The sequence below is a fragment of the Oncorhynchus gorbuscha genome, linkage group LG07 (genome assembly GCF_021184085.1).
Source record: "Oncorhynchus gorbuscha isolate QuinsamMale2020 ecotype Even-year linkage group LG07, OgorEven_v1.0, whole genome shotgun sequence".
Classification (NCBI taxonomy): domain Eukaryota; kingdom Metazoa; phylum Chordata; class Actinopteri; order Salmoniformes; family Salmonidae; genus Oncorhynchus; species Oncorhynchus gorbuscha.
The window spans coordinates 17,474,981-17,492,694 of NC_060179.1; the positions used below are offsets into that span (position 1 = coordinate 17,474,981).

Sequence of the window (17,714 nt, forward strand, 5' to 3'; positions counted from 1 at the left end):
GAAAGGCACCTACCTGTCTATATAAGGTCCCACAGTTGACAGTGCATGTCAGAGCAAAAACCAAGCCATGAGGACAAGCCTTTTATTTTTAATAACTTTATTTTTTAAAACAGTTTTTGCTTTAGCATTATGAGCTATTGTATGTAGTTTGATGAGGGGTAAAAAAAAAAAAACGATTTCATCCATTTTAGAATAAGGCTGTAATGTAACAAAATGTGGAAAAAGTCAAGAGGTCTGAATACTTTCTGAATGCACTGTAAAAACTTATTTTCTGTGTCTTTTAGCATTTTCAAATAATGTGCCCTGAATTAACTACTTATATTGGAAGTATTTTCAAGTTTTTTCAAATAATTCCCAAAAATAGCCTACTATTTGAAATTATTTTCAAATAGTTATTTAAAATACTATTTTCAAATACCTGGGTTGAATGCATGGGATGCAGACGTTCCAAGTGTATTTCCAAATAAATTCCAATATTCAAAAACTTGTCTTTTCAACAACAACAAAAATATATCTAAATACTTCCTTCCCTAATACCCTAAATATTATTTGAACCCAGGTCTAAGGGGGATTCATTCCCTGATGTAGATCCCAGAAGGCGTCCATTCCACCCCTTGACTACACTTTGTAAATTATGAATGAGTGTTCCTTTGTGTGCAATGTGTTTTGTGTTAGTTATTGTTTTGTGTTGTTTGTTATACAGTATAGTAGGCGTAAGTATGGCTGTGAAAGGTTTGAGAGATTTAGAATTGTGTCATGTGGCAATAGACTTTCCTTTTTGAAAAGTTACTTCAACATCTTTTTTTGTAATTACATTACGCATCTTACAAACATATAGGCGTACAAATTATACTTAAATCTGTTGTTAGGTCTGGTTTCACAAATCAGGTGAGCAAAAAAATCCTCCTTCGAGCCGGATTTGAACCAGCGACCTAAGGATCGCTATGTAACCTCTACAGTCCTCCGCTCTACCAACTGAGCTATCGAAGGGAGTACATGAAACCGTTGACTAGCGGGGTATCTATACGTAACAATGTGTGTGCATGTATTATTATATATATGGATATATGTGGCTGGTTGGTGTCCGAGTTTACTTTCTGTAATTAATTACTTAGCGTCGAATAATATATCTGAGTAAACGACATTTTAGCAGTCACACATTTAGATTGCGAATTATAAAAACAAACGAGATATGCCCATAGCTAAAGGTAGCTAGCTACATCTCGCTTCAAACGCATTCAACACATTTAACGTTACGAGCTAGCGAGCATGAGCCGTGTCAAATATACTGAGGCCGTGTGCAACCATTAATAAAATCTAGGACAGTACTCTGTATATTCCTAGACTAAAACTAAACTAGCTGTAACGACGTTAGCGAAATTGTCTAATAAGGTTGACATGGTGGTAATGAACTGTTTCCTAAATTAAAGTGTCATGGAAGCTGTTGTTACTCTGACGACAGACTAAAAAGTTTAACTTCGAGAGGGAGGTGGCAACATAGTAAACTAACCAGCTACTCACATTCGACGCATCTTTCCAAATAGCCTGATGCATTTATATGAGTCACTGCTGCCATTGTATAGGAAGGGGAATTAGCTCAAATGGTAGAGCGCTCGCTTAGCATGCGAGAAGTAGCGGGATCGATGCCCGCATTCTCCAAATCTTTTCCCGAACTTCCCAATCAGTGTTGTTGTCTATTTTCCATAAATAAACATTGAAATTACTTTGTAGCCAGTCATGTGTTGCTATGTATTCATATGAAACATTCTGATACAATGTAACTGGATGATTAACATTAGAACGTTTTGAAACATGAACTGGATGAACGTTCCTTCCTTGATCTGCGAGATACTGTACTGTTTACACTACGACATACTGTTCATGATGCTGATCATATATTCTGATACGTTTTATATGCGTAAATATTATTTTTAAATACCATAATACATCAAATTGGCTCATTATACTGCTTTTATACTCAATCATAGTGTGTATGCCACTGTTCATCAGACACAGGTGGATTCTAATTTGCAAATGTAATAACCACAAGGGGATTAAGCTCAAATGGTGGAGCGTTCGTCAATTTTTTACAGTTTCAGGGCGCCCACTGAAATTCTAGTAGGTTTACTGAACTCCCCTAGGATTACCAACGAACTGCGATGCTCATCAAAACATCAGTTGAGTCCAAAATGTAAATCCTACCACAGCCAATATAAATAGCCTATTATGTCACATGTTCATGTTGTTCCCCTGAACAACACATCCTCAAACACTTTTGTTATACAATGATATTTGTATATAGGCTAACAGTTTGATGACACACAGCTTTACATTAAATGGGGTCAGTTTAAAGACTACTGCGAGGAATCATTAACTGCCCAAGCCCTATCTAGACTCATTTTCATATATGGGCATGTAAACATGGCAACCTTCGACCTGACACTTTCTAAAAACAGCCCTGACACCCGCTCGAGCAGCCAGTTTGGGTGCCACACTATACTCAGTGTGAGGAACAGGTTGAACCGGAGCAATTACCGTGGACCTACATTTCAATTTTACTCTGAAATAAGCGGCTTGGGACGTTATAATGCCGAATTAACCATTTCTTATTATTCATTTGACACTTTTAACGTCTTAACGCAGTGAGTGGGTGTGTATCAGAAGAGAAACGTCATGGACAATTTGGAGAAGCAGTTGATTTGTCCCATCTGCCTGGAAACATTTACCAAACCAGTGGTCATTTTACCGTGTCAACACAACCTGTGTAGAAAGTGTGCCAATGATATCTTTCAGGTAAAGTAGTCCTGCAATAACGTAAGTAATAAATAGCTGTTCTTTTTTCTGGTAGACATATATATTAAACCGTGTTTAATCTACAAACTATATTATTTGTTGGTCTATTTATAACAACTAGTTTTACTGTATATCAGGGATATTGTTTTTGTTTGTTTCTTGTCCATGCCCATAAGCTATGTACACCAAAACCTCTGCACTGTTCTCATTTTGTGTTTTATTTCATCTTGTTGTTTCCCATGAGCCATTGCAGTGTTCAATCTCAGCTATGTGCTCCCATGTCATTTTGTGTAGCCTCAAATGTGACTATAGTATTACAGATGAAATATTAGGCATAGATAATAATAGGTATTACATTTGGTATACATTTTAATATGCCCCTGTCTGTTCTATCCTGTCTAGGCCTCCAACCCATACCTCCCAACCAGAGGGGGGTCAGTGACCTCCGGTGGCCGTTTCCGGTGCCCGTCCTGCAGGCACGAGGTGGTCCTGGACCGCCATGGGGTCTACGGGCTCCAGAGGAACCTGCTGGTGGAGAACATCATCGACATGTTCAAACAGGAGTCCACCAGGTGAGAGAGTTGTACACTATAGGAGTCCAAAGGAAAAATAATACTTCCAGTGCCTGTACTTCACTTTCCAGCCAAGGTGCATGAACAGATGAGCAAACTGGGGGGAAACCATTTTCTCCATGTTCTCACTAGCTTGTTTCAGGAATCATTTTAAATAGTAATTATAAAGGAAATAGAGTCTGTCTCAGACACTACCATCACGGTCCTGCTGTACCACAAACTAAATACAAACATCCAGTTACTCTATTTTGTGAGTTCAGGGGAAAATGTTTTTTTGAATGTGTAATATCCTTATCTTATTCACCCATTGTATTACATTCCCAGGCTCTAATACTACTTGCAATATGTCAGTGAATTGCTTACATGAAGACGAACAGTGAATTGCTTACATGAAGACGAACAGTGAATTGCTTACATGAAGACGAACAGTGAATTGCTTACATGAAGACGAACAGTGAATTGCTTACATGAAGACGAACAGTGATTTGTTAAAATAGGCCAGTTAGGGCATTGACAGTGACATATACAGTGGGGCAAAAAAGTATTTAGTCAGCCACCAATTGTGCAAGTTCTCCCACTTAAAAAGATGAGAGGCCTATAATTTTCATCATAGGTACACTTCAACTATGACAGACAAAATGAGAAAGAAAAAATCCAGAAATCCATACTTATTTTCCACCATAATTTGCAAATAAATTCATTAAAAATCCTACAATGTGATTTTTCTGGATTTTATTTCTCATTTTGTCTGTCATAGTTGAAGTGTACCTATGATGAAAATTACAGGCCTCTCTCATCTTTTTAAGTGGGAGAACTGATGGGGAGAGAGTACAATTGGTGGCTGACTAAATACTTTTTTGCCCCACTGTATAATGATAGCTCTGAAAAACTACATACAGCCTACATTAAAAATGTGTTGAAACTCCAGTGTTGAAAGGTGTTATTTTTCCTGATTCCTCGTCACATGACATGACACCTGACCAAGACAAAGCTGGGCCTCAATCTTTACTGTGGAAAAACTCCTGCTGCCACTCATACTGAATGTTTTCTACAATCTTGACTACTTTTCTGGCCTCGTATACAAGTATTCCAGGCTGCCTTATAAAGACAAATGGTGGCTGATGAAGGTGACTAGTAGTAGATCATAAAATAGTGTTGATAAAGAAATAATGAAATACAGTAGTAGATGACGTCCTTCAATCAGATGTTCTCCCTCCAGAAGCCACAGCGATGACAACAGCTGGAGCTAAATACAGTCAAGGAAGTACGTAGATCACAAACATCACATTTACATGACGGATTACTGTTTATATTTAACTCCCGCTAGCTAAAATGAGCTAAGTGTCCGCGGTTTTGTAGTGAGAGTGTCATCTTGTCTATGGTGTCTGCTGGAGGGTTTAGTGCTATAAGAATCCATCAGATGAATGTGTTGCTATGAAGAATAGGAGCCCTGAGGCAATGTAATCTAGCTCTCTACTGTCCTTTCACTCGACATCACGCTTAACGCTTTAGACTTTATTCACGAGACAAAACTCTTTCGCTCGACATAGAGAGGGATAGAGTGGAATGGAGGTGAGGGGTGCTCTGTGTGTTTGAGGACATTCAATAGCTTGATAGAGGAAAAAAGAGAAGGAGAGGTACGCTTGCTTATTGTGTAGTTTTGCGTGCTTAAAGGCAGTGTATATGTCACCCAGCCGCTGGTGCCCATATTAACCCATGGTCCCACAGTGAGTCAGAGGGTTGATTTGGCTGGCAGGAGGTCTCTGGTCCGAGTAATACAATGATATACTCCGAGCCGACGTGTGTGTGTGTGTGTGTGTGTGCGTGTTGGGAGGAAGGGTGACTAAAAACTAAGGTATGACACACACGTCACTCCATTTAGATACTGTTTGTACAGATGCTTAAGGCTTAGGATGTGATGTAGCCTATCATGACCTTGATAGTCTTATCATGACTGAATGATGTTCAGTTATCATGGGCAGGCAGCCTGACTCACAACATCCAGTGGAAGGAAACTGAGCAGGAGAGGAAGCCACTAAACTATTACAGTAAGATGCACCCCTAGTATTGGGAGTCTCATCATGTCTCCCTCCCCCTTCAAGCAGCGCCAAGCCAGCGGCCCCAGAGAGGACAGAGGAGCAGGCCATGTGCCAAGAGCACAAGGAGGAGAAGATCAACATCTACTGTGTGACCCACAGCGTTCCCACCTGCTCCATGTGCAAGGTGTTTGGAGCCCACCAGGACTGTGAGGTGGCGCCGCTCAAAAGCATGTACCAGACACAGAAGGTGAGGACCCAATTATCTGCTGTATGGTCTTGACTGATGTAGGAAAACATCTTCAAGAGATGCACAGTAGGTGAAATGGGACAGTTGCCTCCTGCGCATGTCAGTGCATTGCAACTCTCTCAGTGACTGTTTTGGCTCTGTGTGTGTGTGTGTGTGTGTGTGTACTGCGTGCCCCCAGACGGAGTTGACTGACGGGATAGCGATGATGGTGGGGAACAACGACAGGATCCAGGGCATCATCAGTCAGTTAAAGGAGACCTGCCGGACCATAGAGGTGACTGGGCCAGTGTGGCAGCACCTGTATTTCTGTCTCTGTCTGTCTGCCTCTCACTAACACAGCCAACTGAAACCAGGATGTTACTGTATTGAGCCCCCCTATACAAAAATGAGAAGGTGTTCTAAGTCTGTTTGTTTCTATCACCCACAAAAATAAACTAATAAGTTCGGACACTTTGTCCTCCCTCACACATACCAAGAAACACACTAAGTATTCTGCCGTTTCTCTCTCATACTGAGAAACCAAGAGGAGAGTTGATGGGGAGAGAGCGGACACACACACACACACACACACACATTGGAGTTGATGAGCTAGTAACAACTGTACTGGGGAGGAAGCTGGAGTGGCTCCAGTCCCCTCTGTGTCACCCGTGGTGGTGTTACCCAGGATTGTCATGCAGAGCTGGTTCTTGTTCAGAGCTGGGTCATGGTCAAAGCTGGGTCATGGTCAAAGCTGGGTCGTGTTCAGAGCTGGGTCGTGTTCAGAGCTGGGTCGTGTTCAGAGCTGGGTCGTGTTCAGAGCTGGGTCGTGTTCAGAGCTGGGTCGTGGTCAGAGCTGGTCGTGGTCAGAGCTGGATCGTGATCAGAGCTGGATCGTGGTCAGAGCTGGGTCATGATCATTAGGCAAGGCAATGGGAGAAAACGCTTGTGTGTTTGTGTCCGTCTGTCTGTCCGTCCATGTGTGTGTGGTTACCTGCGCACAGGAGAATGGCAGGAGGCAGAAGTCCCAGCTGTGTGAGAAGTTTGACCATCTGTACGCCATCTTGGAGGAGAGGAAGAGGGACTTAAGTTCTAAGGTGGTGGCCGAGCAGGAAGAGAAGCTCAACTACATTCGTGGTTTAACCAAGAAGTACAAAGAGCACCTGGAGCGGAGCTGTAAGACCGTAGAGACAGGCATACAGACCTTGGAGGAACCAGAGATGGCTGTCTTCTTACAGGTGACTGACACAAACACTCTCCCTTAACATTCAGGCTTCAATCCTGATTCAACTTTTCACATAAATCAGGAATTTAGAGTAACCCTTTCCATTTCTCTGTCTTACAGACTGTAAAAGACCTCCTTAAAAGGTGAGTACACATGCTGACGGAACAAAGTGCGTATCATGTACCGCATTATGTACATATCTCTAAACACCATACACAATAAGGCAAAGCCTGACTCTCCCCTGTGTGTGTGTGTGTCAGGACTGGGGAGGCGTCGAGTACCTCCCACCTGGAGAAGGTGGAGCAAGGATATGAGGCGATGGATCACTACACTGTTAACTTCTGGAGAGAGGGCAGGGCCCTGCGTAGCATTGACTTCATCTCAGGTAGGACGAGTTGGTAGTGAAACATCTTATTGTGTCTCATTCTGTCTGCCCCTGCAGGGTGGGGTGCATCTCAATTGTCTTGTGTGGTTTACTTTCCTTGTTTCCGGGCTGTCATCTTTATTGATCTGAAAACAGGCTAGGTGAAAGCTACAGTTGAAGTCGGAAGTTTACATAGACCTTAGCCAAGTACATTTAAACTCAGTTTTTCACAATTCCTGACATTTAATCCTAGTAAAAATTCCCTGTCTTAGGTCAGTTAGGATCACCACTTTATTTTAAGAATGTGAAATGTCAGAAAAATAGTAGAGATAATGATTTATTTCAGCTTTTATTTCTTTCATCACATGGGTCAGAAGTTTACATACACTCAATTAGTATTTGGTAGCATTGCCTTTAAATTGTTTAACTTGGGTCAAACGTTTCAAGTAGCCTTTCACAAGCTTCCCACAATAAGTTGGGTGAATTTTGGCCCATTTCTCCTGACAGAGCTGGTGTAACTGAGTCAGCTTTGTAGGCCTCCTGGCTCGCACACACGCTTTTTCAGTTCAGTGCCCACAAATTTTCTATAGTATTAAGGTCAGGGCTGTGTGATGGCCACTCCAATACCTTAACTTTGTTGTCCTTACGCCATTTTGCCACAACTTTGGAAGTATGCTTTGGGTCATTGTCCATTTGGAAGACCCATTTGCGACCAGGCTTTAACTTCCTGACTGATGTCTTGAGATGTTGCAATATTCAATATATGCCATCATAATGCAGCAAAGCATCCACAATAGAGGACATTTCTTCATTATGGCCAAAAATTTTTGTTTCATCAGACCAGAGGATCTTTGTCCCCATGTGCAGTTGCAAACCATAGTCTGGCTCTTTTATGTTGGTTTTGGAGCAGCAGATTCTTCCTTGCTGAGCGGCCTATCAGGTTATGTTGATATAGGACTTGTTTTACTGTGGATATAGATATCTTTATGCCTGTTTCCTCCAGCATCTTCACAAGGTCCTTTGCTGTTGTTCTGGGATTGATTTGCACTTTTCGCACCAAAGTACGCTCATCTCAGAATGCGTCTCCCTCCTGAGCAGTATGACGGCTACGTGGTCCCATGGTGTTTATACTTGAGTACAATTGTTTGTACAGATGAACATGGTACCTTCAGGCGTTTGGAAATTAGATGAACCAGACTTGTGGAGGTCTACAATTTTTTTACGGAAGTCTTTGCTGATTTCTTTTGATTTTCCCATGATGTCAAGCAAAAAGGCACTGAGTTTGAAGGTAGGCCTTGAAATGCATCCACAGGTACACCTCCAATTGACTCAAATGATGTCAATTAACATATTAGTAGATTCTAAAGCCATGACATAATTTTCTGGAATTTTCCAAGCTGTTTAAAGGCACAGTCAACCTATCTGACCCACTGGCATTGTGATACAGTGAAATAATATGTCTGTAAACAATGTTCTTACCGACTTGGCCTAACCGACTTGCCGATGTCCTAACCGACTTGCCAAAACTATAGTTTGTTAACAAGAAATTTGTGGAGTGGTTGAAAAACGAGTTTTAATGACTCCAACCTAAGTGTATGTAAACTTCCGACTTCAACTGTATATTAAGCTTTCCATGGGCAGTATATGTAGTTCTTGCGTTGTTGTTTATCAGACATTTATCTCTCACTTCAATATCCCTCTGTCTGTAGATGACGAAGATGAGTATGAGGAGGTAGATGGGGGAAAGGCAGAGGCTGAAGTAGGAGGTGGATCCTCAACAGCTGCCCCACTCCCATCCCCCGCCCCTTAACTCAGCCAACCACAGAGCACAGCCAACCATCAGCCATGGCCCAAACAGAGATGGAGAGGAAGTGAGACAGACTCCCTCATTTTTTTCTGGTTCCTATAGAGTCAATGAACTAAGCAGACCAAACCCAGCTGCTAATGCATTGAAGCCTATGTGAGAGCCACCTCGTTAATCAGACCGGAACTGATCCTTTCCTTTTCAGTGGTAAACGGCCTGAGAGGGACATCTTAACTTATCCACCATCTTTGGTCCAGACTCAAAGATACTTCTTGCAGGAGTAGGATGAAGTTGCCCCTGGACATTGTTCTAATGTCAGTTTTGAGTTTTCCCCTCCTCATGGTTAAGGTTAGGATTGGGGAAAGCTAAGCTGATCCATGATCAGTGCCTATGGACAACATCTACCTGAAGCACACCTGCACAGGTAATAGATAGATCCTTCTGACACACAACTCTCCCGGGACTTCCTCCCAAAGCTGTGGTTGGATGCAGCTGGATGTGGACATGTTTTTTTCCCAATAGGAGTGCATTTCAGGAGTCAGGAAGTTCACTATAGGAAGACTTTTTAGCCTGATTAAATTTGATTTGTTAAAGAAATATGCTAACAAAGTAGTTTTTTGTGGCTAATTTTAGTTTTCCCTCAGACTGCCGTTGTAGAGTTTTGTCTGAGCAGCAGTGTTGTTTCTTTAATGAAGTTGGCAAGATGCCACCGTCTGAACTACATCATTAGAGAATATCATCAGCTGAACATCTCACAAGAACTTCCAGAAGATTTTTCTGCCTTTTATTGTTTTTTTTTTTACTGAAAAAGTATACAAATATATATATGTATTTGGTTACATTATGAATTCACATAGTATAATAATATATACAGTACCTTCAGAAAGTATTCATACCCCTTTACTTTTTCCACATTTTGTTGTTACAAGGTGGGATTCAAATTGATTTCATTTTTGTCAACGATCACAGGTAATAGATAGATCCTTCTGACACACAACTCTCCCGGGACTTCCTCCCAAAGCTGTGGTTGGATGCAGCTGGATGTGGACATGTTTTTTTCCCAATGTGAGTGCATTTCAGGAGTCAGGAAGTTCACTATTTAGGAAGACTTTTAGCCTGATTAAATTTGATTTGTTAAAGAAATATGCTAACAAAGTAGTTTTTTGTGGCTAATTTTAGCATTTTTCCCTCAGACTGCCGTTGTAGAGTTTTGTCTGAGCAGCAGTGTTGTTTTAATGAACCTTAAAACTCCCTAGTTATTGTTGGCAAGATGCCACATGATCTGAACTACATCATTAGAGAATATCATCAGCTGAACATCTCACAAGAACTTCCAGAAGATTTTTCTGCCTTTTATTGTTGTTTTTTTTACTGAAAAAGTATACAAATATATATATGTATTTGGTTACATTATGAATTCACATAGTATAATAATATATACAGTACCTTCAGAAAGTATTCATACCCCTTTACTTTTTCCACATTTTGTTGTTACAAGGTGGGATTCAAATTGATTTCATTTTTGTCAACGATCTACATAAAACACTGTAATATCAAAGTGAAAAATTAAATTAGAACATTTGTAAAATATTTATGAAAAATGTATGAGTCATGTTAGAATCACCTTGGCAGCAATTACAGCTCAGTCTTTCTGGGTAAGTCTCTAAGAGCTTTCCACACCTGGATTGTACAATATTTGCTCATTTAAAAATAAAACAAACTTCAATCTCTGTGAAGTTGGTTGTTGATCATTGCTAGACAGCCATTTTAAAGTCTTAATATAGATTTTCAAGCCTATTTAAGTCAGAACTTTAACTAGGCCACTCAGTAACATTCAATGTTGTCTTGGTAAGCAACTCCAGTGTATAATTGGCCTTGTGTTTTAGGTTATTGACCTGATAAGAGCATTTTCCTCCCAGTGTTGGAAAGCAGACTGGATCAGGTTTTTCTCTAGGATTTTCTCTGTGCTTAGTTCCATCCTGTTTATTTGTATACCTCCTAAAACTCCCTAGTTATTGTTGATGACAAGCATACCCATAACATGATGCAGCCACCACCTTGCTTGAAAATATGAAGAGTGGTACTCTGTGGTTTTGTTCTGTTCAATTTTCCACCAATATAATGCTTTGTATTCAGGACATAAAGTACATTTCTTTTGCAGTTTTTTTTTGCAGTTTTACTTTAGTGCCTTATTGCAAACAGGATGCATGTTTTGGAATATTTGTATTCTGTACAGGCTTCCTTCTGTACCTGTCTCCTCTGTCAATTAGGTTAGTACTGTGGATTAACACAATGTTGTTGATCCATCCTCAGTTTTATCCTTTCACAGCCATTCAACTCTGTATCTGTTTTAAAGTCACCATTGGCCTCATGGTGAAATGGTTTCCTTCCTCTCTGGGAACTGAGTTAGGAAGGACTGTCACGTTGGTCATTGTATTTAGTGTTTTTGTTATATGTTTGGGTAGGCCAGGGTGTGACATGGGTTTATATGTTGTATTCGTATTGGGGTTTGTATTATTTGGGATTGCGGCTGATTAGGGGTGTGTCTAGTTAGGCTTGGCTGCCTGAGGCGATTCTCAATCAGAGTCAGGTGCTTGTCGTTGTCTCTGATTGAGAACCGTATTTAGACAGCCTGACTTTCGCTTTGTATTTTGTGGGTGTTTGTACCTGTCTCTGTGTTGTAGTCACCAGATAGGCTGTAATTAGTTTCACGTTCTGTTGTTTTTGTATTTAGTTCAGTTATTTCATGTACCGCGATACTTTCATTAAAGCCATGAGTAACCTACACGCTGCATTTCGGTCTGACTCTCTTCATTCAACAAACGAACGCCGTTACAGAAACACCCACCACTCACAGACCGAGCAGTGTGTAAACTGGCAGGATCTAAAGTAGGACGTTATGGACGGTAGAGGCATGGAGTATACGACGTGGGAAGAAATCGACAGGTGGGCGGCCGACCCAGAGCGAGTGCAGGAGCCCGCCTGGGATTCCCTGCAGCAGTGCGAAGAGGGCTATAGACGAATGGAGTCAAAAAGGAAAACACGGCGACGCAGAGCGAAAACCGAAAGTAACCCCCAAATATTTATTGGGGGAGAGTGCAGAGAGAGAGTGGCTGAGTCAGGAGTCAGACCTGAGCCTACTCTCCCTGTTAATTGTGAGGAGCAGAAATATAAGGACTTCTGGTCTTGGGAGATGATATTAGACGGAAAAGGACCCTGGGCGCAGCCGGGAGAATATCGCTGTCCCAAGGAAGAAATAGAAGCGGAAAAAGCGGAGAGGCGCAGGTATGAGGAGGCAGCACGGCGACGCGGTTGGAAGCCGGAAAAGCAGCCCAAAAAAATTATTGGGGGGAGGCTAGAAGGGAGAGTAGTTATGCCAGGTAGGAGACCTGCGCAAACTCCCTGTTACAAGGACGTCTGTATCTTTGTAGTCTGGGTGTATTGAGACACCATCCAACATGTAAATAATAACTTCACCATGCTCAAAGGGATATTCAATATCTGTTTTGTTTTTTTACTCATTTACCAATAGGTGCCCTTCTTTGCAAAGCATTGGAAAAACCCTGGTCTTTGTGGTTGAACCTGTGTTTGATATTCACTCATCGACTGAGGGACCTTAGATAATTGTATGTGGGGGTACAGAGATGGGGTAGTCTTTCAAAAATCATGTTAAACACTGTTATTGCACACAGAGTGAGTCCATGCAACTTATTATGTGACTTATTAAGCAAATGTTTACTCCTCAACTTATTTAGGCTTGCCGTAACAAAGGGGTTGAATACTGATTGACTCAAGACATTTCAGCTTTTCATTTTTTATCCAATTTTAAAATGTCTAGAAATATTATTCCACTTTGACATGATGGTGTATTGTGTGTAGGCCAGTGACACAAAATCTAAATGTAATCTATTATAAATTCATGCTGTAACAACACAATGTGGAAAAAGTCACCGGGTGTGAAAGCGCTCTGAAGGCGCTCCAGGTTTAATATATACATGGCTAGGTTTTTCAATTACTGTAAGAGATGGCAAGCAGACTTCTCTCATAGAAAATATAAGAAAGAAGATATTTTGCCTGCATTTTGTCACAGTGTACATTATATTGCATGCATAAAATGTGTGAATAAAACCACTTGTTTGTTCAGGTGTCCTTCTTCCTTTGTGCAGAAAATCATAATGCACCATTTGTCTTTACTGCCTCACTGTAGATACTTTGTCTTCCAGCAGAGTGTAGACCGTTCAGGGCATGTGGGCCAAAGTCATTTCCATTGGCCTCCAGCACCATTTCTCTATGTGGTATTTCCCTTATGCCTCCTTCTTAGCATTAAACAGGCGTTAGTTCACACATCTCACTGCCTCAGTTCAGTTAACGATGTCAGGAAGCTTGTTGCGTAATCCAAATAGTGTCTTCCAGCCCAGTGGAGGGTGTGGGTGTGTAAGGTGAATCTTGTGGTGGTGCTTTAACAATCCACACACCCGGATCCAGATCCATCATTTACTTATCTTGTCAATCAGCTTTACAGCATAGTTCACTGTTCACAGCATGGTTCACTGCAACATTTACAATTTAGGCTCCACACTGTAATGAGCCCCCTGTTGCTATGTAGGGCAGACAATAAGCTGAATGACTCACAGACACAGTTATTTTGTTTATGTTGACACTACGGATCAAGGATCAGGGCATACAGACGCGTGCCACTCTCATCTCACACAAGAGCTCATCTGGTATTCCTGTGTTTTTGTTGTCTTGTCACTAGCGAAGCAGTGGCTTGGACTGTGTAATGAGTGGCGCTCCTTCATAGAGGAGTGTTTTGAAACAGCTAGGTAGATGAGGCTTGAATTGTAAGGAGGCTCCTTTGAGGCAATGGTCATCTCACTAACTCCTCTCAGCTTGTTATTGTGCTCACATTTCCAGTGATTCTCTGACTTCGATTCTAATGTAATTTTTTCTTTACCTTGTCTGGATCAATTTGGTGGCACAAGTCATCAGTAGGCTAATATAAATGCATTAACAATAGCAATTTCACTATATGTTTTTTTCTTTTGAATTCTGTATCCTTTTGTGTGAGTGTTTCAACTTGTGGCAGCGAGCGGATCCTAAATCAGTTCAAGGACAGGAAAAACAAATTCTGTTTATCTTTATGATTAAGAGTAGACCTAATCTCTCTTTCTTTTTGGACTTATTTCTCACTGTATGACACATGGTATAGCGACTATTGCCGTTGGACAGGTGCTGCTTTTCAAAGCACATGCAATTAGACATCTTCAGGCTTGAAAGAAACGCTCTTGCTCCATCCTCAAACGTTATTCTATTGTACGGACTACTGTAGGCTATACAGATAATCATGTTTAGGGTTTTTTTGCCAGACACTTCAGATCAGTGAAAAGTTTGTGTCCAGTATTTATACAAAACCAAATTTATATTCAAATGGCTAACTATATGGGCGATAAACTGTAGAGTTTACAAATATCCACAGAGAAGTGCAAACAACTTTTCAGATTTTATTGAAAAATATAAGTATAAGACATTCTCTTGCACAACAAAAATGTACTGGTTGCTCATAAGTTTATTAACAAACTTAAATAACATAACATACAATAAAGCGTAATTTCCTAAGCCTATAAGATCTACCAAAAAAAATGTTTTTGTCTTAAAGAGAGACAGAATCGTGTATATTCTACAGTTTTGACGTAGAACTTCAACAACAATAGCCTAATACAAATTCATAGGACATACTTTATCTTGCATGATATTGGCTACAATCATAATTACAAGTAACCTACAAGCCCATTTAGTCTCCACCGTCAGGTTAAAGCTATAAAATAAATCATTATAAACAAAGATGGAAAAGCAGCACTATGGTACAGAATACTGTGTGTTTTGTGCTAAATGTAAAAACAAATCTTTGGGGATGGATGGATGTAGTTTTCATTTCCCGAAGATCTCCATCATTTTTCTGTTGCTATGGGCTTGTTGCTGTAACTGTTCAGCTCTGGACATCTCCATCATCTGTCGGAGCATGTGGAACGTAAGATCTAGAGATATCGGCGGATCATCAGACCTCCTCCCCCTCTCAATCGAGTCGTCGAGCTGGTTCGCGAAGCCGCTGACGAACCGGCTGATGTTCCCAACTTTGCCTTGTAGAAGACGCTGCGTCAGTTGGAGCTGCAAGGCTCTGTTGTAGACCGATGGGGAGCCCTCTGGGTACATGCCTTTAGGTGCGGACGCAGCAGAGTTGCGGTTCCCGTTTCCCAGTCGGATGTAGTATTCCTCTCCATGTCGCGTCAGGAGGGGAAGAGACTGTTGCTGCGCGTCGTGATGTGGAGCGGTGGCGCGCTGGACAGCGCCAGGGCTCTCGATAGCCCTACACTCATAGCGCGGTAAGAAAGCAATGAGCAGAACCACGGTGGTGACGAGGAAATTGAGCTTCATGTCAGGGGTTCAACGAGATCTGAAGAAGAATGGAGACAATTAACTTCACGTCTCCCTCAATCATTATAATTTTTGTACAATACGTTTTGTTCATAAAATTGAGGCATTCGTTGCATGCGATGAAGTTGCAGGATAATATAAACTACATGTGCATGACTTAAGTAAAAGTTTTTCAATTGTGATGAGAATGCACTGTCTATGATTTTAAATTCCTGTCATCTCTACCATTATCAGACTAGGAATTTACAGCCAGAAATAAATTAAATAGAATATGTACATGCAAAGTAATCCATTTAGTGGGCCATAAATCCAGGGGTTGGTGAAACGTCCACAAAATCAAAACGAGATAGCAGAGAGGGAGTATATTAATTATGCATGCATCTTTGCGTATCCATCAAGTTCATGTGGAAATCTATGAACAGCTTTCCATGTTGAGGAATAACATGTAATGGCACCTTCCAACACACAAGTGAAAATAACATTTTAAAATGAAGTATGATCTATGCATGGACTTGTTGCCAGCATATATGGTCTCATACCTTCAGTTGAGTCGTTGTGTCCCTGGATTTTAGGTATTTGTTGAGAACTCTCTTCCTCTTCCACGAGTGATGGATCAAGAAATGTGTATAAGGAGTTCTTCAAATAAAGCACGGCAGTTTGGATTTATATAGCCAAGACCCGCGACAAGTGTCACGCTCTGAGCTCAGAGATTGCGTGCGCGCGGAGTTACATTGGTGTAACTTGAATGAACGCATCTGTGAAAGTCTGGGGTAGTTTGAATGAGATGAGTCATAAATGTTGGTTGTGTGCGTGTGTGTGTGTGTTTAGAATACAGCATATTTTCTAACACGCACACAGGCTTGGATGCAGACATAATTATTAGTCTATAGTTGTTCTTTATCTCAGTGGCTGGTCTGTTCTACAAAAAGGAGACCTGTATTATGTCATGCACAAGTCCTGTTCAGAAAATGGACTGAATTGTAATTTTGGTGGTGCACTTCTCAAAATGATTCTCACTCAGACAATCAAATACAGACTTTGTGCCCTGAATTAGAAATTAGAAATAAAATATTGCTGAGAAATGATGAATATTTATAACAGATTACCTCAGAGTACATTTTAAATTAATATAATTGTACTAATCAACTTCAAGAACAACAGATTGGTCTGAAATGCATTGTCCAATATTTCATGGCAATCGCTTAAAATGTCATGAACAGAATGTTCGGAATGCTATAGGGGCTTACTAGCTCAACTTTTTTTTTAAATATATATATACGTCTGTAGATTAGAGTTCCTCAACTTTTCTTAAACATGATTACACACCAACATACATTGAATGGCCAGTTTATTAGGTACACCACCCCATTCACAAAATGACAGAGTCACGTGGCTGTGGCTTGCTATATAAAGCAGGCAGACAGGCACCAAGGCATTCAGTTACTGTTTGATTGAACATTAGAATGGGCAAACCAGTGACCTAAGCGGCTTTGAGAGTGGTATAACCGTCGGTGGCAGGCGCGCTGGTTCCAGTATCTCAGAAACGGCCGACCTCCTGGACTTTTCACACATGACAGCGTCTAGGGTTTACTGAGAATGGTGTGACAAACAAAAAAAGTGTCAGCGTCAGTCCCGTGGGCAAAAACAGCTTGTTGATGATAGAGGTCGAAGGAGAATGGAATGAATTGTGCAAGCTAACAGGCTGGCCACAAACAGGCAAATAATGATTCAATAGCTCAGAGTGGACTGTTGGTGGTGGTTATTGAAGCAGACGACCACACTGGGTTCCACTCCTATCTGCTCCAGTGGGCATGCGATCACCAACACTGGACAATTGAGGAATGGAAAAATATAGCCTGGTCCGACGAATCCTGGTTCCAGTTGCATCATGCTGATGGCAGAATCAAGATGTAACATAAGTCTCTGGCCTGGTCCCTGGTCTCTGGCTCTGGCCCATCCTGCCTGGTGTCAACAGTACAGGCTGGAGGCGGTGGTGTAGTGGTGTGGGGAATGTTTTCCTGGCACACATTAGTTCCCTTTGTATGCCACACCTTGTAGAATCCATGCCCCGAAGAATTCAGGCTGTTTTGGAGACAAAGGGGGGTCCGACCTGGTACTAGATGGGTGTACCTAATAAACTGATATACACAATGTAAGCTAGTGAAGTCTGGTGAAAGTCTACACACCCCTTTTACAGTCTTCACATTTTGCTGTCCTAAAATTAAATCTATGAAGGATTTCATTTTTCCCTACAGATCACAT

General features: G+C 41.2%; 2 protein-coding genes and 1 non-coding gene across 5 annotated transcripts; 1 reads left to right on the plus strand and 2 right to left on the minus strand.

Moving 5' to 3' along the window:
• Positions 1-904: 904 nt before the first annotated feature.
• Positions 905-990, minus strand: trnay-gua. The gene is given in 2 exon segments: positions 905-940; positions 954-990. It is a non-coding gene; the product is annotated as a tRNA-Tyr (tRNA).
• Positions 991-2,446: 1,456 nt separating this feature from the next.
• On the plus strand, positions 2,447-11,261 carry LOC124039566 (tripartite motif-containing protein 55-like). 3 transcript variants are annotated; one of them, XM_046355671.1, is made up of 9 exons: positions 2,447-2,793; positions 3,196-3,365; positions 5,468-5,651; positions 5,830-5,925; positions 6,632-6,865; positions 6,973-6,995; positions 7,113-7,237; positions 8,926-9,949; positions 10,519-11,261. In XM_046355671.1, the coding sequence occupies exons 1-8, from the start codon at positions 2,674-2,676 to the stop codon at positions 9,024-9,026; spliced, it is 1,053 nt and encodes a 350-aa protein (XP_046211627.1). In that variant the 5' UTR covers positions 2,447-2,673; the 3' UTR covers positions 9,027-9,949; positions 10,519-11,261. The 3 variants fall into 3 exon arrangements, with proteins under 3 accessions (XP_046211627.1, XP_046211629.1, XP_046211628.1); XM_046355673.1 differs by having other exon boundaries at positions 5,471-5,651; XM_046355672.1 differs by lacking the exon at positions 10,519-11,261 and adding an exon at positions 9,990-10,095 and having other exon boundaries at positions 8,926-9,444.
• Positions 11,262-14,508: 3,247 nt separating this feature from the next.
• Positions 14,509-16,100, minus strand: LOC124039135 (corticoliberin-like). The gene is made up of 2 exons (XM_046355019.1): positions 15,992-16,100; positions 14,509-15,471 (listed from the first exon to the last, which is right to left on the minus strand). The coding sequence occupies exon 2, from the start codon at positions 15,450-15,452 to the stop codon at positions 14,949-14,951; it is 504 nt and encodes a 167-aa protein (XP_046210975.1). The 5' UTR covers positions 15,453-15,471; positions 15,992-16,100; the 3' UTR covers positions 14,509-14,948.
• Between the last annotated feature and the right edge of the window lie 1,614 nt (positions 16,101-17,714).

What these genes read in the sequence shown, in the direction of transcription:
- LOC124039566 (XM_046355671.1), top strand. Translation starts at nt 2,674, where the DNA reads ATGGACAATTTGGAGAAGCAGTTGATTTGTCCCATCTGCCTGGAAACA. An exon ending in GTGCCAATGATATCTTTCAG is followed by an intron (nt 2,794 to 3,195) that starts GTAAAGTAGTCC and finishes TATCCTGTCTAG; the next exon opens with GCCTCCAACCCATACCTCCC. An exon ending in GTAAAAGACCTCCTTAAAAG is followed by an intron (nt 6,996 to 7,112) that starts GTGAGTACACAT and finishes TGTGTGTGTCAG; the next exon opens with GACTGGGGAGGCGTCGAGTA.
- LOC124039135 (XM_046355019.1), bottom strand. Translation starts at nt 15,452, where the DNA reads ATGAAGCTCAATTTCCTCGTCACCACCGTGGTTCTGCTCATTGCTTTC.